Here is a 20954-nt window from a genome sequence, read left to right as displayed (position 1 = left end):
TTGTAAATAGTCTCCATCTTTCTTACAGGCTCCCTCCAGGAGAATTTGCAGTCTTGTAGGCTCCCTTCATAAGAATTTCTATCTTAAAAATCACCTTTTCTAGGTATCTGCAAGGTTATCTATAATTTAGGCACCAGAGCCAATTAGTTTAATTTAGGGTCTGAAAAAAACCTTTAGAATTTATTGAAGTCTCTAATGCTCAACATAAAATTTTGTAGTGGGATTAGGGTCTGATCATAGGACGTTTACCAGGGCCAATCTTTTACTTTCTCCAAAAAGTAAAAGTGACAGTTTTGCCTACAGAAGGCCTCCCAGACTGGGGCAAAGCCTTGAAATGTATTCTGAAGTTCATATGACGAAAGCCTATCTTCTAATCATTGCATGTTGTTTATAGTGTGCTGAGAAAATTTCTGATACTGTGAACAGCGAGTATGTAGAGTGCTTTCATGAATTCCACGGAGACATCACATGAATAACTTTTGCATTGACATGGGTATAAAAATGGGTTTCAGATGTCACTGTGTGCCAAATTTCCAAAAAAAGCTACTAAATCTTCATGTATAATTTCGAGTGTACAATCATTCTCAAATGAAAAAGACAGAATTCATATATACATTGGCAATCTATGCATGTAAATTGGCAGTTAGCATGCATAAATACTCACCGAAGTTTTTCTTTCAATTAGACCCTTGTTAAATCCATAGTAACTCCATTAACCTTGGGGGAATTACTTTGGATTTAAAATGCAGTTAAATAAGAACTCTGGTTGGCTGCAAGTTCATTTCCTTTCTAAGCTATGGTTCGACTGGTACTGGGAGAACAGTTTTAAAATGAAGGTGGCACCTGTTTGCCTGTAAGAATATGTTTGATAATTCCATTTTTTTTTCTTTTTTCAAATTAGATTCATCCTGTATGGAAAAGCTACTTTCTAAAGACTGGAAGGAGAAGATGGAAAAATTAAACACAAGTGATCTCCTTGGAGACATCAAAGGTATCTCTCTAGATCAAATTTTAAATGTTTGCAGATATTTTAAGAAGGAGATTGAGGATTTTTGAAAGTTCAGAAAAAATAATAGAAATAGCTGTTATGACTAGAGGGTGCTCACCCTGGTTTTAATGCGTATCTTTGAAATGATGGATGAGTGTGCCAAAGAAATGGAGTTTGTCACCATCAGTTATAGGCAGTATCAGGGATGTTATCACAAAGCACCAGGTTACCTACATTAGTTCACTGACATCAGCCATGTGCCTCTGAGCAGAGGAAGAGGAGGACGAGTAGAGGTACCAGTACTTGGTACTGCTTCTGCCCAGTTGCACAAACTGTGTGTAGAAATAGCTTTCAGATTACAAAAGGCGGTAATCATGTCATTGCTATTCTAAATATGTGATTCAAAGTTGAAAAAAAAGTTTCTATTAATCCCCTTATGCAGAGATAGAATAGGTCTGGATGAAATTTGGGGCTTACTGAAATCAGCGCAAAATTTGTTGTCTACGTGGGCAATGACTTCCAGTATTCTCATTATTTCTTGAGCCAGATTCCTAGGAAAAGTGGAATTCTCTTGACAATTAAGTACTAGGTAGAAAACTTGAAGTGATTTTCCCCCACCCATCAATTCTTCCATGCATTTTCTTAGTGAGAAGAAATTCTGTATTATTGATTAAGCAACAAATTTAACATGTGCTTTTTTTTGTGCTGTGAGAAGGGGTCATAAGGCATGTTTGAGGAATACACAAAGTACCCAAGATTTATTTCTCTTCATTTGTATAATTTTGTTAAACTGCAGCTACAGAGGTGTGGAAGCAAAGAGTCATCTTCATCATATTAATAAATCTTTCCCGTAAAATTCTTTAATGTAAAAAAAAAATATATATATATAGTCTATTTGATGAAAATTGATGCTTAGGGATTTAAATTTCCACTGGGGAAATTCAGGATAGTTCAAATTTTTTTTTTTTTTTTATTATACAAGTAGATGAAAGATTGGCCCTTTTTAATAAGTAAGTTATAATTGGTTCCTTCAGGACCAAAAATCTGTTGGATTCTCCTGATTTTTCTGGTAGAATTACGACAATGTATATATGTTAGGCAGGTAGAGAAATCCTATAGTAATATCAGTGACAGAAACATAGCATACAATTTTGCAGAAACATGTTAAAATTGACCCCAATAAAATAAAAAAAAAAAGTATTGAAATCACAATCTATTTAAAGCCGTATTGTCTCTTAATAGTGTGGAAAACATTGAATGCTAGTTGAATTATTATTGTCTATTAATTGCAAAATATAGCTGCTTAGTCTTTAAATAGAAACTACTTGAATGCTATTAGCGAATCAAATTTAAAAGAGGTGGCATCTCTAACAATGCAGAATAATGTTCTTTATTCTTTTACATGGCACAAAATGCTTTCTAATGACATCTCATTTATTGAAAAAGAAAGGTTTGTTTTTCTGGATTTACGATGTTCCTCCTATTTTCTTAGCATATATGTTCTCTGCAGAGTGAGTGGGAAGAGTTCTTGCCTCTCATCCTTTTCTCATCTACCTACAAAGCACTCTCACTCAGATCTGGAAGAATTCTCACCTATCTTTTCCAGGGGAGCAGCCTATTAGCTGTACAAAAAGGATCATCAGATTGGGCTCAGCAGATTTATGTGTTGCTAATCCCTCAGTTAGTATCCACAGCCCATTTCCTGTGTAACCTGTCCTTAAGTTGTCATAATGTCTGCAATATTCATCCACGCTGCTAGTTGGCTTCCAGCAAGATGCGATGCTGAATCTTTGCTACTGCAGCTGCATTTAATTTTTTTAAAAATAGAACTAACATGGAAGACATATTATGGCTGCTGTTGTGTTATGCTTTACACTTCAAACCCCTTGACAAAGGCATCAGTGTTGTTTTATAGAAGAAGAAAACTAGGCGCAGGGTTTCACAGCTGGAGTAGGAAAGGGTCTGAAGTGGGAATCCTTTCCTGTTGGGCTCCAAACCCACGGCCTTACCATTGTCTCCAGGCTGGTTACCCCCGAGCCATACAACCACTGTTAACCCAATAGGCTGCTATTACCTCCTATTAGCATCTGTGTAGTTAAATCAGCTCAGAAAGGAAAAAATAAAAGCCCACAAACAAATAATAATCTAGCACATGGCAGCATGAAAACCTGATTACACGAAGGAAACAAAAAATAGGGGAAAGCATACTTTAAAATAAATACTTTCATTGTTCAAGGTGGTGGACTCCACAGTCATGAAGTTCATTTTCATAGAGATGATTGAATTTCCAGCCAGGTAACTGGCAGGGCATTCTGGTATCTGAAAGAACTGCTTTTGAAAATCTGTTGTCTTTGGGAGGTCAGATATATTTTTCCTTAATTTCCATTAGATTCAAAATTTTATTGGATTGACCTTGTGCAGAATTTCTGCTCATATTACTGATCCTAACTTAAAGACATGAAGTGATGTGGTAAAAATAAATAAATGAGTTCATTAGGGGAAAACAATCTTGATTATAAGAAAGGAAGGTGTGGTTCTGTGAGGAACTGCTCTTTGCACTGACTGTTACTGGGAGTTGTTTATTTTAGAGAGAAGGCGTTGTTCTCACTAAGGATAACCTGAGCACATATTCTTCCTCTGTCTGCACAACCACAGCCCTCCCCCTTCAGTGCAAGACTAGCATCTTGGTTGTGGGAAGGCAGTTCACTAAGAATCAGTGCCAGAAAAAAGGATGAAAGCAGGAAAAAAAAAGTACCACTGACACAAACTGTTTCTATTCATGTTTGGGAAGCACACAGACAAGAAGAAAAGATAATTGGCTGAGAGAAACAAATAAAAACGGTATTTTCTTGCTTTACCTTCTATATTTAGAACACAATAGTATTAATCAAGATATAATTATAAACTATATCTATTAATTCAGACAATAGAGGCCAACACAAAAGTAACAAACAGTGAATAATTCATTTTTTCTCAGTGTGGGATTGTTCCTGTTCACAATTACTCTTGCATAGTGTGCTTCACTTGTAAAATTGCTTTTTCTGAGTTTCTTTATTAGGATTTCAGTTATTGATAATGGTCCAGATTCTTCCTTGAATTCCAGCCAAACAAGCCATTGACTTCAGGGAGGTTGCATGAAACTGAGGAGAATCTGGCAGAATGCTTTGTAGCCAAATTCCAGTGGTTAAATAAGTCTGCTTGTTCATTTGATATGTTTATAAATGAAACACATAGGTCAAATTTTCAAAGGTCTCTGAAGCAGTTGACCTGAGTTAAATGCCTTGCTCACCTGGAAACACCCCCCTCAGCTGTCTGTGCAAATCATTAGATTGTATGTTATTTACTAGGATGTGCATACAAATAGATTTATTTAAGGATTACAAGCAATTTGGTTAGGCTTACATCTGGCTTTTGCAGTATTTGGTTTCTTTTGTATAAAAATTAGGATCAGGAAATACTTTTCACTCTAATTGTTGTTATTACATATTTGAATAAACAAAGTGAGGCAGGGCTCTTTTCCTTATTTCCAGATATTTGGGTGCACAAGTTCTGTCCTCATCCTCCCTCACTGCGTGTGTTTCTGTTGCTTGGTTATCTAGTTTTTCTTCAGCAGCCACAGCTAGGCAGAGTAGCATCATTTATCACTATACAGAGTCTGTTTTAAGTTTTCTGTTTCTGTTCCAAATATAAATCTCTGGAATAGCACGGTCTTGCATGCATCAGGCAGTTGTCCTACTGAAATAGCCCGCAATGGTCTTTCTCAGCATGCAGAGTCTTTGAAGATCAAATAAGAAAGGTCAGTCTTTAAGTAACTTAAGCAATGATGTTATCGTGAAAGGGTCAGAATTGGTCTAGCAGCCTTAGAGGAGAGTGACTCCCGGGTCAGCAGCTACTGTGCTGCAGGTTAGTCCTCTGCCTTCCATTGGTGGTGTTTACAACGGGAGCTCTCTATATTTATAGGCATTGTGACTTGAATGTCACATGCTGTCTTTGTACAGTAGACTCTATTTTGGGGAGGTGAGTGATTGATGTCCATGGCTTTATCCAACACAGAGGGCTGTTTCCATTATGCTTGACGTGCTTATCCCATCTCCTTTTATATTTGTAGCTTTAGTAGTAAGAGTCTGAACCCCCCATTTTGTGTGACGTGCACATTTAATGGCCTCAAAATATTTGGGTAGGTGGGAGGCAGCATTCCTATTTCCTAGGAAAAGTTGAATTTAGTATGATGAAGCAACTTCACCCACTTGATGGTGTTCTTGGAAGATATCCACAAACAATTTTGGAGAGGATATTTGTGCCTGGTATGAGAACAGGAGGGATGCAAGGAGGTGTTTTCTAGGAGCTTTTTTTTGTGTGTATTAATGACTGGAAGAGGGCAGTGAGGAACAACTGTTTGAATCCAGTAATTTAACACTCTCCATTTCTGGAATAGTCTTGGAAAGAGTTATGCATGAATGAATCCTTGAGAAAGTTGTGGTTTTTACAGTGAATTAATCTTTTTAAAAACATCCATGATTTACAAAACATTTTAAAATGTTATTTTTGCTTCTATTTTATAAGATAAGATAAGCTTTTGGGTGTTTCTTGCTGTCCTATATCAAATTTGAAGTCCATTTTGAGGAAAATAAATCTGTTTTCCTTTAGCTCTGATCAACATCGTAGTCTGAATTTGTAGTAATTATTTTTCAGTATAATTGCTGAAAATTCTTTCTCATGAAGTCTAAGGGTATATAACAATCTGCCTCATAAATATGTATAAATAAATATATATAAGTCTTATATCACAGAGGCACTCAGAGGTTTTTAATTATGTCACTTTGTATGGCTATAGACATTTCAAAGCTCTCCTTTGTGCTCTCTGTTATAAACATATTTTATTTCTTTTGAAGTCAGTGTGATATACATACTAGCAATTAAAAACCCAGCTCAGGCTTTGAGACACAAGGTCTTCTTAATTAAAACTCAAACAAAAGCTACAAGCAGAAGCCCTACTATATGATTAAGGTCTAAAGTGTTATGATACATTAGAATCATTGTTAAGTGCTACGATTTAAAAAATCAATACACAGGAAGCAGAATCAACTGGTTCCAATTAGTGAAACCAATGAAAACATTCTACAAAACAGCACAGCCCAGAACCCCTACACCCAAATCCTCAAGAAATTGGTCCTGCTTGGGAATATACCACAGGCTATAAAGGTTTCTCGTAATGAATTTATTGCCATGATCCAGTGAAGTGATATGTTTAGCTTTGTGTCACATCTCTCCAGATCAGAGCAGTACTTTTGTTTTGCCATTTCTACAGCCACTAGCATTTGTGTAACATGGTACAAGGGCTATGCTTCCAGGTCTAACCTGACCCTCTAAATTAAGACATTTGAATGCCTGAATATCTCATAAGCACTTTCAACAGTTAATGTTTTCACGCCCTTTAGTAGAATTTGCTTAAAGAAGGTAACGAGTTCAAAAATAAAAATATTGTGGTTAAGCTTACCAAGCCCCATTGTGATCTATTTGTTATGGTCAAGATACAAGCACAATTAGACTAGCCACCCATGTGAAACACATTCAACTATAATGTCTTATGTCTTCATGACTTTTTTTAAAATATGAAATATGTTTCTTCAGATTCTGGATTTAAATAGATATACCCCTATCTGTAGGCAGAGGGTAGTTCTGGGGAAGAGATTGGACTGCTCACTGTACATAGTGCTAGTGTTTAAATTATGTACATATAAGTCTTGGTAGGATTGAAGCTGTTTTTCACATTTAAAAAAGCCAAACATTTTTGTTGTTCTAGTCTTTTGGTGAGAGGGTTGTATTTCAGTGCCACCTCTCACAATCATGCCTACTTCTGATGTTGAAAGTTAATGACTATTACCATTTCTAGCTGTTAAAACTCCAGAACTATAAATTACACTGTAATCAACCTTTCACATAAATCAACTTTTCCATATTGTTGAATATATTTTATAAAAAAACATCAAGCAGGATGCATGCCCTTTAGTTCCAGGCACACAATGAATTTTTTACTTACCACAATCAAATAATCTATATGTTTTTTACCTTATCAGTGTACATTTCTAAGCTTAACTATTCAGAGGTCAATGTATGAACTTTGTACTACACTGAAATAAATATGACAGCCCACTTATATTCTGGGTTTTTGTGAAATGTGTCAAATAACATAGAAAGAAATAGTATCAACTGTTCATGGGAAAAAGCAGCAAGATGGATAATGATGCTAATAATAAGGAACTGAAACAGCCATACATTTCTTTTGCACATAGAACAGACTGCCTCCTGGAATGTGATCCATTCTTTATTTTTACAATTAGTGACAAGAAAATGTACGGTATTAAAATGTGTTTATTTTCAACTGCCATCTAATTTTTTTTACCGGAAAAGAGGTTGCCTATAAACTAAATATTACAAGTTTGTTTTCTCCCCTTTTTCCACAAAAAATTTCCATTTTCCTCTGTTGGGAGGTTATTTTGGTGATGTGTGTATATATATATATATATATATGTTGATTTTCAGTATATCAGTCATTGCCTTCTCTAATAAGTACAGAGCCTTTAACAGCAATAGACAGACTTCTATGTTGAAGAACGTATCACTACTTGGAACTTAGCACCCTCTTCTCTGAAAGAGGATGTTGGTGGCAAGTTTTCTTTTGACTCTGGTCCCAGCTTAGTTGCTGATGAAGTTTCTTACCTTTAGCAAAATAAAATTCCTAATAAAGACAAATATACAACCTCTTATGGAAAAGGAAGCCTATATGCAGGAGTTTGCACGGCTAAAACAAAAGTGGAAACTCCATTTCTTGTATTGCATCATGCTTCAGTGCTTTTGACTTGTTGCTGCGGACTTACAAAGTCAAATTCTAACAAATTGATGAATGTCAGCACTTATCTAGAAAAACACAAATAGGCACAGTACTGAAAAGATTGAAATTTTCTGGTCAGTTTGGATGTTGTGGAAACCTCCACATGTACTTTTATCAGTCTTTTGTTATTGGTGTTTCATGTTCAGGGAACTTTAGGTGCCATATAAAGAACACAATGTCCTGCAGCATTCTCTCCCTGGACACTGTTCAACCTGTGGAAGGGTGTAAGGAAAGGGCAAACATACACTAATATTTCCTCAGCATACTTTTCCAATTTCCCACAAAATGTGATTAATGGGTTGCTTGATTCAGAGGTGGTAATTCAGGTTTAATGACCCTTGATAGAATTATCATCTATGAACAAGTCCAATCACTTTTGAACCCTTTAACAGACAGCTGCAAAGTCTGTGGGGATGAGCTCAGCAGTTAGCAATATGCTGTATATTTGCACCTAGTACCTTGCAGGTGTCCCCTAGATCTTGGAATGGACATTCTCAGAATGAACTGTTCTCTGTTCATTTCCTCTGACAGACTACACTCTGTCACTTTTGCAGGTTGAAAAGTAAAAATACATTTTTCTATTCTTTATATGAAAGCTGTTCTGCACTCTGGCCACTCTCCTCAGCCTCCTCTGCAGTTAATTTGGAAAGAAATCCCCTGTTTAAAATATCACTTTCTGAGCAGCATCAAACTTTGGCACTGAATAAGGAGGACCTCTGTGGCAATCTCTTCCACTTTCAGTTGATTCTAAACTCCTATTCTGAACACAAAGTTGTGTCTTGAAACAGGGTCTTGATCTGTGGATATTGTCTGATAATGAGGATGTCCTGATGATACCAGAGATACCAGATTCTCTTTTTTTCCTTAAGAGGTACATAAAAATACCTTGCTTAACAAACTCTGGACCCTGAGGCGAGTCAGAAATGTCATCTGAAAGACTCAAGGCACATAGCATTAGTATTGAGAAAAAATGAGATAGGAGCACATTTAGTAATTCCCCTGCAACTGAGAATAGCAAGAACATAATGTGCAACCTGACCCAGCCACTGCCTGAAAAGCCCAAGCTCAATGAGGAATAGAAGAAGAAATACAAGAAGGGTTGTCCTTGTCCCCCCTAAACAAGTTGACCTTTTAGAAGAGGTTAATTATCGATGTTTTTTTCACGATATCTTGATTTGTTTAACTGTGTCACCTCACTTAGAATCCAACCAAAGACATCTGACAGTTCTCTGCCAAAGGGCAGATCTAGCCAAACTGGGCTCATTTTCCTAATTTTCACCTCCTCCTGCCGACATTAAAGTGATTTCAGGCTAATCATGATCCCCTTGCTCCAATCAAGTCATTCACAATACTGTCCCCTTACTTGGTGAGTGAATTGATATTAATTCACTATGTCCCTTCTGTTTGTCCCTCCAATATTTATGTTGTATTAAACTAAATAGTTTATCTGTTTTCTATCCCAACCATTTTTTAAAAAATTTTGTTCTGGCATGGTTTCTCAGGAGAGAAAATTTTCAAAAGCACTTAAAAGATGAAGTCCCATCAATCAGTTAATACCAATATACGAATTTAAAAGAAAATAGAGAGAGATATTGAAATAATTTCCATAGAAATTTGGCTGAAATGAGGAAACACAAATCTATGAAGGATATAGCCTGCCCTGATCCCAGGAATATTATCTGTGATAATAATATTAATAGATTTATAGCCAGGTTTTATTGTTCAGAACTGGATCTTTGTCATTAGCTTGCACATTGAAGCCATGTTATTACAAACACATCTTTCTTACTCTTTTTGCTTTAAATTGCTGCTAATTTAACACACATACCCTAATATTGACCTTAATCTGTATTGATATATTTTAGCAAGGTTTAATATTAGACATATTGTCATAAATGTTCTCGAAGGCTTATCCAAGATTAGGCTGAGACCTGTTCAATAGCTGCTTAAAATTTGTTGCCTCATAGATAGAAGTAATGAGAGGCTAACACACTTGTGTTGGGAATGAATCTTCATGTCTATTAAGATTTGTTTGAACAGGTTTCCAACACAACAGGTGCACAATTACTTTATGAGTAAAATATTATCAGCCTTCTAAATTAGCCAGGGCAAAATGCAAGTTGTCTGATTAAATAATCAAACCCAATACTTAAAATGTACTTGATTTCCACAGGAATTTTAAGATGCTAAGTCCCAGTCTATCAGTGAAACTGTGATTGTTTGCAGCATGCAAGTAGCAGCTTGCAGTAGAGTATCCTGTTTGGTATGTTTTACATTATTCACCCTACATTGTACAGCACAAAACCACTAAAAAAGCATATAATAAAGGGTTTTACTTCTAGTAAAACAATTTAAATCTTCCAATGAAGGTATTATATTGTGCATTAAAATCAGAAAAAAAGGCGGGCCTCTAATGGAAAATAATTTGAAAGTGTTCTGCATTCAATTAGGAGGCATAGCAGTTTGGAAATACAAAACCCAATGTTCTTTTAAAATAATTTAGTTTATGAAGAGGGAGGGACTAGAGGAAAATCCTGTGGGTCTGAAGTGCAACTTGCAGTGTGGAGATCACATATGTCACCAGCTATCGAATAGCTTAGTAAACACAGTAACTCAGATACCCAAGAAAGGAGTCAAATCTGAAACAGTAGGTTCACCATGAAGGGGAAATGTGGCAGTGCAGCTGTCAGGCACAGATTATATACAGGTAACTGTTTGTTTTCATATCTGAATCTGTTTGTCAATCAAGGAATGCTATGAATCAGGAGATGGGATCTCAAATACAAAACCACAAAGTCAGAGACTGCATCTGGAGGAGCTCCAAGCCACAAAAATTAGGGAAGAAACACAGAGGGAACAAAAACTGTAAATGCTTGCATGGATTCTGCCTCTATATACATTGAATTTAAATAATTGTGTTGATACATCAGTAATAATAATTGCTGATAAAAATTATAGTCCTTATTTTGGGCAGCAATATGTTTTACTAAATGTGAAATTAAATGCAATTTGTATTAATTAGGGATAATATGAAAGTATGTAAGCGGTTGACATTTCCGACATTTTTAAACACACTACTATGTGTGAAGATAGATCTTTTGCATTTGTTTTGACTTGGAAATACTGTGGATTGATATATGCCCCTGAAATATTCTGTTGACATAGGATACCAGTTCTAACCCCTGAGATCAGAAAATTATTTATAGTTGACTGTAGTTTGAGATTTAATTATGGGATTTGATCTTTGATGTCACAGTTTAGTAGACAATTCTAGTTCTCCCTGAAAGCTGGAATAGAACCTTAGTACAGATACGGAACCAAAATCTTCTAATTGCAGGTGGCACACTCAGATTGCAAGATTTAAAAAGTCAGTGTAATGTATACAGGTATTTTATGTAGGCTTACATAAAAGAGTTGTTCTAAATGTGGGGAAATTTATGGACATCAAATCTCAGTTGGTAACGTCAAAAGAACAGGTTTATTAAGGAAGGTCAAGAAAATTGAATGGGCATAGCTGTTCTGTGGTTTAGTTTTTCCATATTCCTTAAGAATTGTAGCATGCCTGTTGACTTCTAATTGAAAGCTCTACCTTCACTCCCTTCCTCTGGTGCCAGGACACATTTGCTTATGGATTGTTGGGATTCTGCAAGAGTCGCAGGAAGACTGTGGATGTTTTTTAGGGGTAGTATAAACAGAGGTTTTCTACTTCAGGATGTATTAAATTGACACTCCTATCTATTTTTTGTTGTTATTGTTGTTGCTTTCTTCCCCTCCCAGGGGTTATACAGTGCAATTTTGTGCCTCTCAGACTTCAGCCAAAGACAGAGTGCCCACTTCTGAAGGATAAGGGTTTTCCTAAAAAAAAAAAAAAATACTTAATCCTATTAGGTTAAGGTCTGCCACTTTTCAAGATAGCAATGATTCACAAAGGCACTTTGTGTCTCTGCATACTCTCAGAAAACTTATCCCACTGTCAGACAGATATCAGCACTTGGTGCTAAGAGTGGGACACAGTGAAAATTCTCCCTCTGCTGACCTGGAAAAACCACAGTCAATCTCTACACATAACTAAGGTTTGGTTAACTTATTAGCTAGGTGAGGTTCTTCTCCCACTTTGCCTCTTCACGTCCTCTTCCATGTATGCTGTAGTCAAAACCACTGAGAAAAACTCTTTTCTGAACTATAGTTGCAACCAATGAAGGGCTATGGTGATCAGCAGCAAATAACCCATGACAGAATATAGGTGTTAATTGCTCACCAGCTGAATCTGCCATAAAAAATTCACATTACGACATTTATGTCTATGTAAAATATTTAAATAAATTGAACACACAGAAATTATTGTGAAGTTCAAGTCTGGAAGTGAGGGAAAACTGAAGATTGATGGATTGAAAATGAAAGGTTTTTAACTTGTTTTAATGAAATAGTCTTCACAAAGGACAAAATGGTTCCTTCCAAAAGGCTCACTCCAACACTTACAGCATGACTGAATGGGACCCTGAGCAGCCTGGTCTAGTGGAAGTTGTCCCTGCCCATGGCAGAGGGGTTAGAATGGGAAGATCTCTGAGGTCCCTCCCAGCCCAAGCTACTCCATGTTTGTGTGGTCTGTTAAGGGAGAGCAATGCTCCTCACTTTTCAAAGTCAGATCAAACAGACTGGCTGGCATCACCAGTCCCCAGGCTGAGACTACAGCTCTTGTTCAAAATGATAACATTCACAGACTCAGTTTTGAAAGAGTTCATTTTCTACAGTTCAGAAATTCAAGATATATATTTGTTTAATGTTCTTGATTGACAGCTAGAAGATAGGAAGTGGTTAAAAGGTATTGTGAGAATTAGAAGGTTAGTTGGTAAACTAAGTAATGCTTTTGCCATCTGTACCTATTCATGCTTTTAGAGGCATAGCAGTGTTACTTTTTTGTTAGTGTTAGCCATGTCATAGCAGGTGCAGAGTTGTCAAGTTGGTTAAGCAACTGAGGGTTACTCCTTCCTAAACTAAATTATTAACTAAAGCAGTAATGAGTTCTTGACTTTTTTTTTGCATAGCAAAAGAAATGTGAGAGTGTGTGAGAGTGTTGCCTTACAAATGCATTTTTAACGTATTGTCCTGTACTAATTCATCCTTTTGTGCAAGCTGGTTGTCTTATGCAGAGTTCTGACCATGTATGTTGAGTCTATGACAGAGCTGAAGCTGTAGGCTTCTCCCTTTACTGCAGGCTGCTGATGTGTCCTAAATGCAGGACATTTAAGGTACCCTAGAGCAGAAAAACCTTATCTTTGCTATGGTATATCCAGCTAATGATCCAAGGAGGAAATTGAAAACTTGTAAGCGAATGCAGTCCATGCCACTTGGAAGTTACCAAAGTGCTGCTGAGTTCTAGAAAGTGATATCTAAATATCCTAAGTCCTCCAGCAGTCCTTCAACAGTATTTCTATTTGTGTTTCTCTTTATTTGAGTATCCTGAAACAGCAAAATGTTGATGGTTATACTTTAGAAGTTATTGTAAAGATGCAGTTGAAAAGTATTTTGTGCAAAGTTTATTGCCCATGTGAAATTCAGGGAGCAATTTTAGGTTTTGACCAAAACCTGTTAGCCCTAAGCCCAAGATGTGCAGACCATCACACACATTCAGGTTCTCATGTCCACTATTTGGTGTTGCACAACAGAAAAGCAAATGAAACTGCTTCTGTGTTAAGGAAAGACAGTTGACTGATCCATTGGTATGAATTTCCATAGAGGGAAACCAAATCTTAATAAAAAAGTCATCCAGTATGGTATTTGAAGAGCTAAAGTTGCTACAAAAGAACTCAGAGAAAAAAAAATGGAAAGGAGATCTTTGGCATAAAGGGGAAAAAACAGCAAAACACTCATTTGATTTCAGAAGTCATCATAAATGCAGACACAGGAATGAGGAAAAACAGGGAGAAATTATACTTTTGTGCTAACATTACCTCTGACTAATTTCCAGTGATTTCCAGGTCCTGGTGGACTTTTTTGTTTTGAATCCGTCAAATAGGTTCCTCATCCAGATACCTGTCCATTCTGCCATTGAACCTATATAAAGCTTTGACCCAGCAGCATCGTTTAGAAAGACATTCCATGGCTGTAGTGTCAGCTGTGGGAAGAACCACATGAAGATCAAATTAATTGAAAAATTTCAAGATAATACTACGTGATTCACACACATTTATCTCATTTTTCAAGACAGTTTAAGATGTCGTCTGAGCCAATGAGTCTTAGGCGCTTCAAATGTTTTTGAAAACATGACCATAGGGATAGTTGCAATAGTAAGAGGCCTAAATCTCTTAAAAAACCTGGCCCAGAGACAACTACATCTGAGAAACCCCTTGGAAAAGTACCTGAGATCTTTGCAGATGCAAAGAGACTGAAATTCTGATTTACAATTTATTTAAAATAACCTCAAAGTACATTGCTTAAGTTCAAAATGACATTGGAGTCACAATTAGCCTTCATTTAAGTTGACATTATATCGGCATCACAGTTACACTGAAGTAACTTCTGAGAAATGTCAGAAACATTACATCGAGTTGCAATAGGTGTGTTCTTCCAGACAAAACCATTTTTTTAAAAATAAGACATTTAGAAGATGATTAACTTTCAAAACCAATTGAGAGTTGTCTCAATAGGTTTTGAAAATCTGTTTTCCCTGCTTCTGCTTCTTCTTTGAGTTTTTTGTTTGAGTGTCTTGTAAGGAAGTAAAAATAATGCTGCAATTGTGGTTGCTGTAGAAACAAAATAATGAAAATGCAACTTGGGCAGCATTAAGTTGTCTTAAGGAGAGAGAAACAATTAGAGGATCCTGATTTCTTTAATATATCCCAGGTCTATTTATAATATATTGAATTAGAATGCTGTTGTAGCGGAATTCAAAACCTCTTGGTATGTTTCCTACATATTCCCAGGGCTTCAAGACTTATTGTGAATCATTGTAACACTGTGCTTAAAGTTTTGCTGAATTCATGCCTTTGAATATTGGATTATATTAAGACTTTTGAGGTCAGTGTTTATGTTTTCTGTCTGAGTGATCCTGTTTCAGTGGTAGAATACCTATGAAGCAAAAAACCCCCCATGATACTACCCTGGGTTGGGACTGTGAAGAACTTAATTACCAAAGACCCTGTAGCAAAGGGCTGTGTTAAATGTTTTGGTTTGTGATCAACTAGGTATACAAATAAATTGAATTAAGAAGAGTTCTGTCTGCACTTTTAGTCGCTTCTGAGAACCATCTGGCTAAACGCACTCCTGCTTGTGGTTAGAGTGTAATTATTTCAGAACACTCTTGGAATATGTGTGGAACTTCAGTCTGCAAATGTAGGCCACCCCCTCTGTGCTCTGGTTAATGTGATTTTTGAGGGTTTTTCTCTAGTTAGAAAACTTCTCTGATAATTTCGTAGTGTATTTACAGGAGCACAACGAGCTGGTCATAGAATTCTAATTTGCTCTGGCTTGCATTATTTTAATTATTTCAATTATTTATTTATAAAATAAACCTTCAGGGGACAAGATCATAGTTTACTTGTTTGGTTTTTGTTTCTCATACCCATTCAGTGATGTTGTGGTTATTTCAAAAGTCATGATAATTCTTATTTGTAGAAATAATATGCTCTGCTGAATTGGTCTTACCGATTGTTAGGTTGTGTGCAGCAGATAAGTAGCACTTTCAATTTATAACTCTTTGATTATGAACTAAATTTAAAATAATATTTAGATTTATAAGCCTGAAGCTGCCACCTAATGCCATTATTAATGAACATATCAATGGACTCTTTCAAAGCCCACTGAAATGGGTGTAAATCCTTCAACTCACTTCTCTGGGCACATTCTAAATGTATAAAATGTTGCTGCTTTTCCATACATATCAAAGGCTTTTGACTAAATTGTCTCTTCTCAGATGAGGTAGGAAGTTTCTTCTTTACAGCTTCTATGATAGACAGGCTATGCTAATGTCCTTGTTTTGCAATAAACTTTGCTTCTTCATTACTTATCACCAGAGGCAATAAAAATCTTCAGAGGCAAATATAAGTTTTTCATTGATATACTTGTTTGTATTTGTAAGACATGAAAGATGAACATGTAATTAGGATCAAAATTAAAATTTATATTTAAAGTATATAAATCTTGCAGTACTAATACTCCTCATATTTATATTTAGACATTTCTGAGTTGTGTAGCTAATAATTACTAACTAAGAACTCATGGAAGTAACTTATTTAACAAGATATAAGAAGTAAGTGCAAGACATCAGAAGTCAGAGTATATTTCACAGGGGTACATCTCCTCTCCTGTGTATATTGTGCATTCTGGATGCAGCAGAAGAAATGCATTTGGGTTACAATTTTCAGTATAGGGAAAGAGGCAAGGTTCCTGAAGTGTTCTGGTATGTTGTCCCCAGTGCTACCTTTATGGAAAACGAGCCCAAATAATTAAATCCCAATATGTAAATCTATCAACCTTTTCATAGAAAAGCTGCAGTGATACCTATGGAAAACATTCCTACCTTGCATCCACAGAGAAAAGTATTAATTCCTATCCTTGTTTTGGTAGCCTTTCCTGGCACACAGGTGAGTCAGCTTCACTGCATTGAGCTCCTTAAAACTGGATTATCCCCACACAGTGAGCAGATGTGGTTTTCATCTGATTTGCAAGTGTCCAGCTGCAGAATTACACACAAAAGCTGCATGAAGTTCAACTGCCCCCTTTTCTTGCCATTGCCCTAGGGATGTGTTTGTAGACATCAAAGTTTAAAGTGTTCCTCACTATTTAAAGAGGAGAATCACATTATTTCTGCAAATACTGTGGCAAATAGAAGAAAAAAAATTGAGCTCTCCTTTTTCTGTAGCTTCCCCTTTAAAATTGAAAACTTAATAAAAATGTATATTTTTTTTCCTTTAATTATTAATCCATAGTTTAGACAATGGAGAAGACAGAAAAAACCCAAACAAAAGCTTCTTTTACATCATTAACCTTTTTTAATGAAAGCCAAATCATCAGCTACAGAAATCACAAGTAACTAGCTTCTGTTAGATAAGGAAATTAATGTCATCTAATTCATATGAACTATACTCATCAAATGAGACATTAAGTCAACTTCCTCTAAACTCAGCTTCCTTCCAGCCACTTTTATGCATGTACATATACAATTCTCTTTCCAGAATAAGATTAGACAGCACAGATATTCACTTTATCCCTGTGATTGAAGATACAAATTTTAATTGGAGAGCTCTTCCTTCTAAATAAGTGCTGTTTTACACTTGCATGGGAAGAAATACTAGTTTTAAAAGAATGAAAAATTGTATAGATTTTGAAATTCTATCATGTTTACAAAAAGAAAAAATAAGATTAATGGCGCCCAGAAATTACCTGTTAAAGTTTAAACTGAATATGGAAACAAAATTACTTTTATCCATCTGTGTGCTGTTAGGAAAGAACAGTCAATGAAATGGAGCAATTTCAAAATCAGTCCTGAATTCTCCATCTAATTTTTTTTCTTTAGCAAACTCCCAATCTTTTTGTGTTACTTGATAAGGTCCTACTTATTCCAAACTGTCATCAATTGTGACTCTCAACACTGTAATTCCAAAGAATACACTACCTATGATTGTATACAAGCAAAAGTAAATGAAGAAAATCTCATCTCACATCTAAAAGAGGACGTTACAAAAATTATCTTACCACACATTTTATTGCAGTGTTTTATATTTATATTAAAGATGGGTTAGCAGTCATATATTGAATCTTCCCCATCAAAGCACAGCTGCAAATATGAGAAATAAAATATTTTTTCTTCTTTGCTGGAAATGAAATTTAGGGATTTTGTATTTTATTTAAAACATTGCTTACTTTAATTAGGATACAGTGAGACTACTAGTGCAGCAGAATTTCATTCAGCAAATGTTAGAAATCAGAAGAGAAAAATTGAAAAAAAATCCAGAAAACAAAATAATGTTTGAGAAAAAATGCCATTGTATTGGAATTCCTTGTAAGATGGTGTAAAAGACTGGGCAATATTTCTCTGTGTAAGCACTTCATTCTCAGTTTTACATCTGTAGTTTCACATTAAACTATAAACAGCTCATGGGGAGGGTTCAGTAAGAAAGTGCATTTAAAATGCCTATTATTAAATACACAGTTTTTTATGCCAAATGATGCTGTCAGGAAAAAGCAGTCTCAGACCTAAACCGGGGATTTTAGTAATGTTTCTACATGCCTAATATAGTGAGTTTTCTAGAAACTGAGTTGAAGTTTTCTTGACTTCTATTTGACAAGTCTGCTCTTGGTCCTTTGATAATTACAAAATTCAGCCAAGCTGATAGAAGTATCCCTGTGTTTGGGGCCAGGTTCAGAGATAAAATAGTAGGGAAGATGAACAACTGGCTTCACTTAGTTTTTATGTGAACATGGGGATCAACTCTCATGCCACTGCAAATACAGGGTGTTTCTATTGAAGGTTTTGATCTACATGTATGTGTAGATAATTTGCAAGAGAGAATGAGACCTGCTGAGTTGATAATTCCAGTGTAACAAAGAATTGTGGACATCATAATTACTGTGGGACTTGAATTTTCTGATATTTAATATTTGTGTCCCATTATCAGAAGAAAATGTTCTGCTATCTCCATTTCTCTATGAGACTTCCCCCATTCTGCTACTTGACAACTTAAATCCTTGTAGGACTCCTGGGTTGAAGTTTGTCTTACAGCTCTTGTAAATAAGAAAACTAAAGGATTTTACTTTTAAACCATGTTTATGACTCTCTTCTTCTCGAGGAAGACATTATCTCAATCTGATATTTTTGCTTTTGCTTCATGTGTGTTCTTATGGGGAAAACAAAACCCATCCTGTGCTTTTTTTCCCTTATGACATTAATGTCCCCAAGAAAAGCTGGTAAACATCCTCCACATGGGATGTTTGCACAGAGACTGTTCAGATGCTGAAAGTTTATTTCTATGACATTCTATGACTATGACATTTGTTCTTATTATGACATTATTCTTATTATCACAGTTCTGGCTATCTCAGTGTGGATTCTTTTACAGAGGAGGAACTGGTGTATAAGTAAATGATGGTTTATAACCCTCTATATAACACCACCATGTTAATTTTATTTTGATGTGCTATGCCCTGGGCTACAGTCTACTCATTTAGCAAAACAAAATTACTCATTTTTCTCTTTATCTCATATTTTATTGTTTGTATCACTGTACAGATTACTCACAGCCTGTGCCCTCTGCTATATCATTATATTCTAACTCAACGGGAACAGGTTGGCGATGAGATTTTAGTTGAAATGTATAATATGCATTTCTCTGTTTATATTGAGCAATATCACATTTTTCCTACATAGACTCTGAACAGCTCATATTGAGTATATATGAAGGTTTTCTAAACCTGCTGAAAACACTAAACCATTTATAACCAAATCTCTACTTGCTGCTGAAAACCACTACAAACAATTTATTTAAAAAATCATCTTCCCTCCATGTGTACATGTATGAGTTAACACTTAGTGTGTACTTTTAACATCATTTAGAGTGTAAATTTACAAGCTCTTCCAAATTTGAGAGAAATTCTAAGAAATGAGCTAAAGTGGGTTTTATTTATTTTTTAAACTTATTTTGTAAAATAGAACACAGTAATGAAATAGAATTGTATCAGTGAGTTGATAGCAAAATCTCTAAACATATTTAAAGTCCTCTAAGGCTTATGTCAGACAGTTCTTCTTTTCATGTGTGTGAAAGGAAGTAGAGAGTCCAAGAGATTTGTTGGAATTCTGCTTTTTGCTGGGCACTGCTTTGGAGGAGGGGGAGGTTGAAGCTCTGGCTAACATCACATTCTTTCCTGCATTCCTGACATGGATCACATTTTAGGACTCAACTAAAGATTCACCACATTGCTAAAAACGGTGCAAAGTTTCATTGTGCTGCTCCAGGAGCTGAGCTGGAACTTAGTCCAAACCTTTGCCTAGCACCTTGCTTTGACAGCTATGGAGCTGTTTGAGAAAACTTGGGAGCAGTTTCTGCCGGTCCAGTCACCACAGTATTTTAATTTTGAATGTATTGGCTTACTTTGATTGGAACTGTTATGAAAAGCAGTAAAGGAAGAAAACCTCTGAATATAAGATATTGCTCAGGAAACACTTGAGAACTGCTCAGAAACCATGCAAGAGCAAAATGTCCAGTGAACATGTGAGAAAATAATTGTTATTTGGAGGAGCAAAGCCAAGGTACAAGCATTTGCTGGACATACTATGGCAGGTAAGCCTCTCTCAGCTGATGGTAAATCTTTAGGGGAAATATTCCTACAGCTGGATTCCTACAGACATCCTTGTGACTTGTTCTTAATGCAGAATAATCAGTTCTGTGCTCTGAGGCGTTTAAAGAAGGAATAAATCCATCAAATTCTTTTGAGAAGGGAAAAAACCACAGAGTAGGACACTTTAGGTGATTGGATAGGTCTCACTTGAACCTGAGTACTCAGAGGTGCCTGTGGGGGCACCTCTGCCCAGCTCAGTGTCAGGCAGAGATCTGGACATGTGGACTGGATGAAAGCCTTGGGATGAGCCAAACCCAAGAGCAAAGAGTTTGGCAATGCAGGATCCCAGAGCTGGCTGTGAGCTCAGCTCACCCAAAGCTGAGGTGGTCGTGGGGATGGAGGGTCCCTGTCCTTGCCCTTACCTGTGGGCACAGTGACATGTGACAACAAAGGGTCAGCACGGCCTCTCTCAGTATTTCATATTCACTCAGCTACTCATCAATTTTTTAGGAAATCTAAGAAAGTCAGGACCATGGTAAGTATAGGATTCTTTTAAAAGTCTGCTGTTTTGCAAATTGTATGAGTTTCAAATTGCTCCCACCTAAGAAATTGCTGCAGTGTGTGAGTTTCAGTATACATGGAATTAGGTGAAAACTTGTTGATTATCAGTAAAGCATTTTCATCCTTCTCATAAAGTATAACTAATTTAAGTTTTTTATGTTTTTCAAAATCTGACATATTTTTCTCTACAGAATATTTTCAGTAGTTCTTAATATTAATTCCCATTACTGTCTGTGGACA

The 20954-nt window shown here is 36.1% G+C and overlaps 1 protein-coding gene across 10 annotated transcripts in view; it reads left to right on the top strand.

The window, feature by feature from the left end:
* The window catches only part of SOX6 (SRY-box transcription factor 6), a 367386-nt gene that overhangs the window by 194182 nt on the left and 152250 nt on the right, over positions 1-20954 (top strand). For all 10 annotated transcript variants that reach the window (XM_063398073.1, XM_063398072.1, XM_063398071.1 and 7 more), the window contains one exon: positions 902-991. In XM_063398073.1, coding sequence (XP_063254143.1) covers positions 902-991 — 90 coding nt within the window. The remainder of the gene's footprint in view (positions 1-901; positions 992-20954) is intronic.

The sequence above is a fragment of the Prinia subflava genome, chromosome 5, assembly GCF_021018805.1.
Source record: "Prinia subflava isolate CZ2003 ecotype Zambia chromosome 5, Cam_Psub_1.2, whole genome shotgun sequence".
Lineage (NCBI taxonomy): Eukaryota > Metazoa > Chordata > Aves > Passeriformes > Cisticolidae > Prinia > Prinia subflava.
Note: the sequence above shows the minus strand (reverse complement) of the source record. Positions and strands in the feature narration are given on the sequence as shown.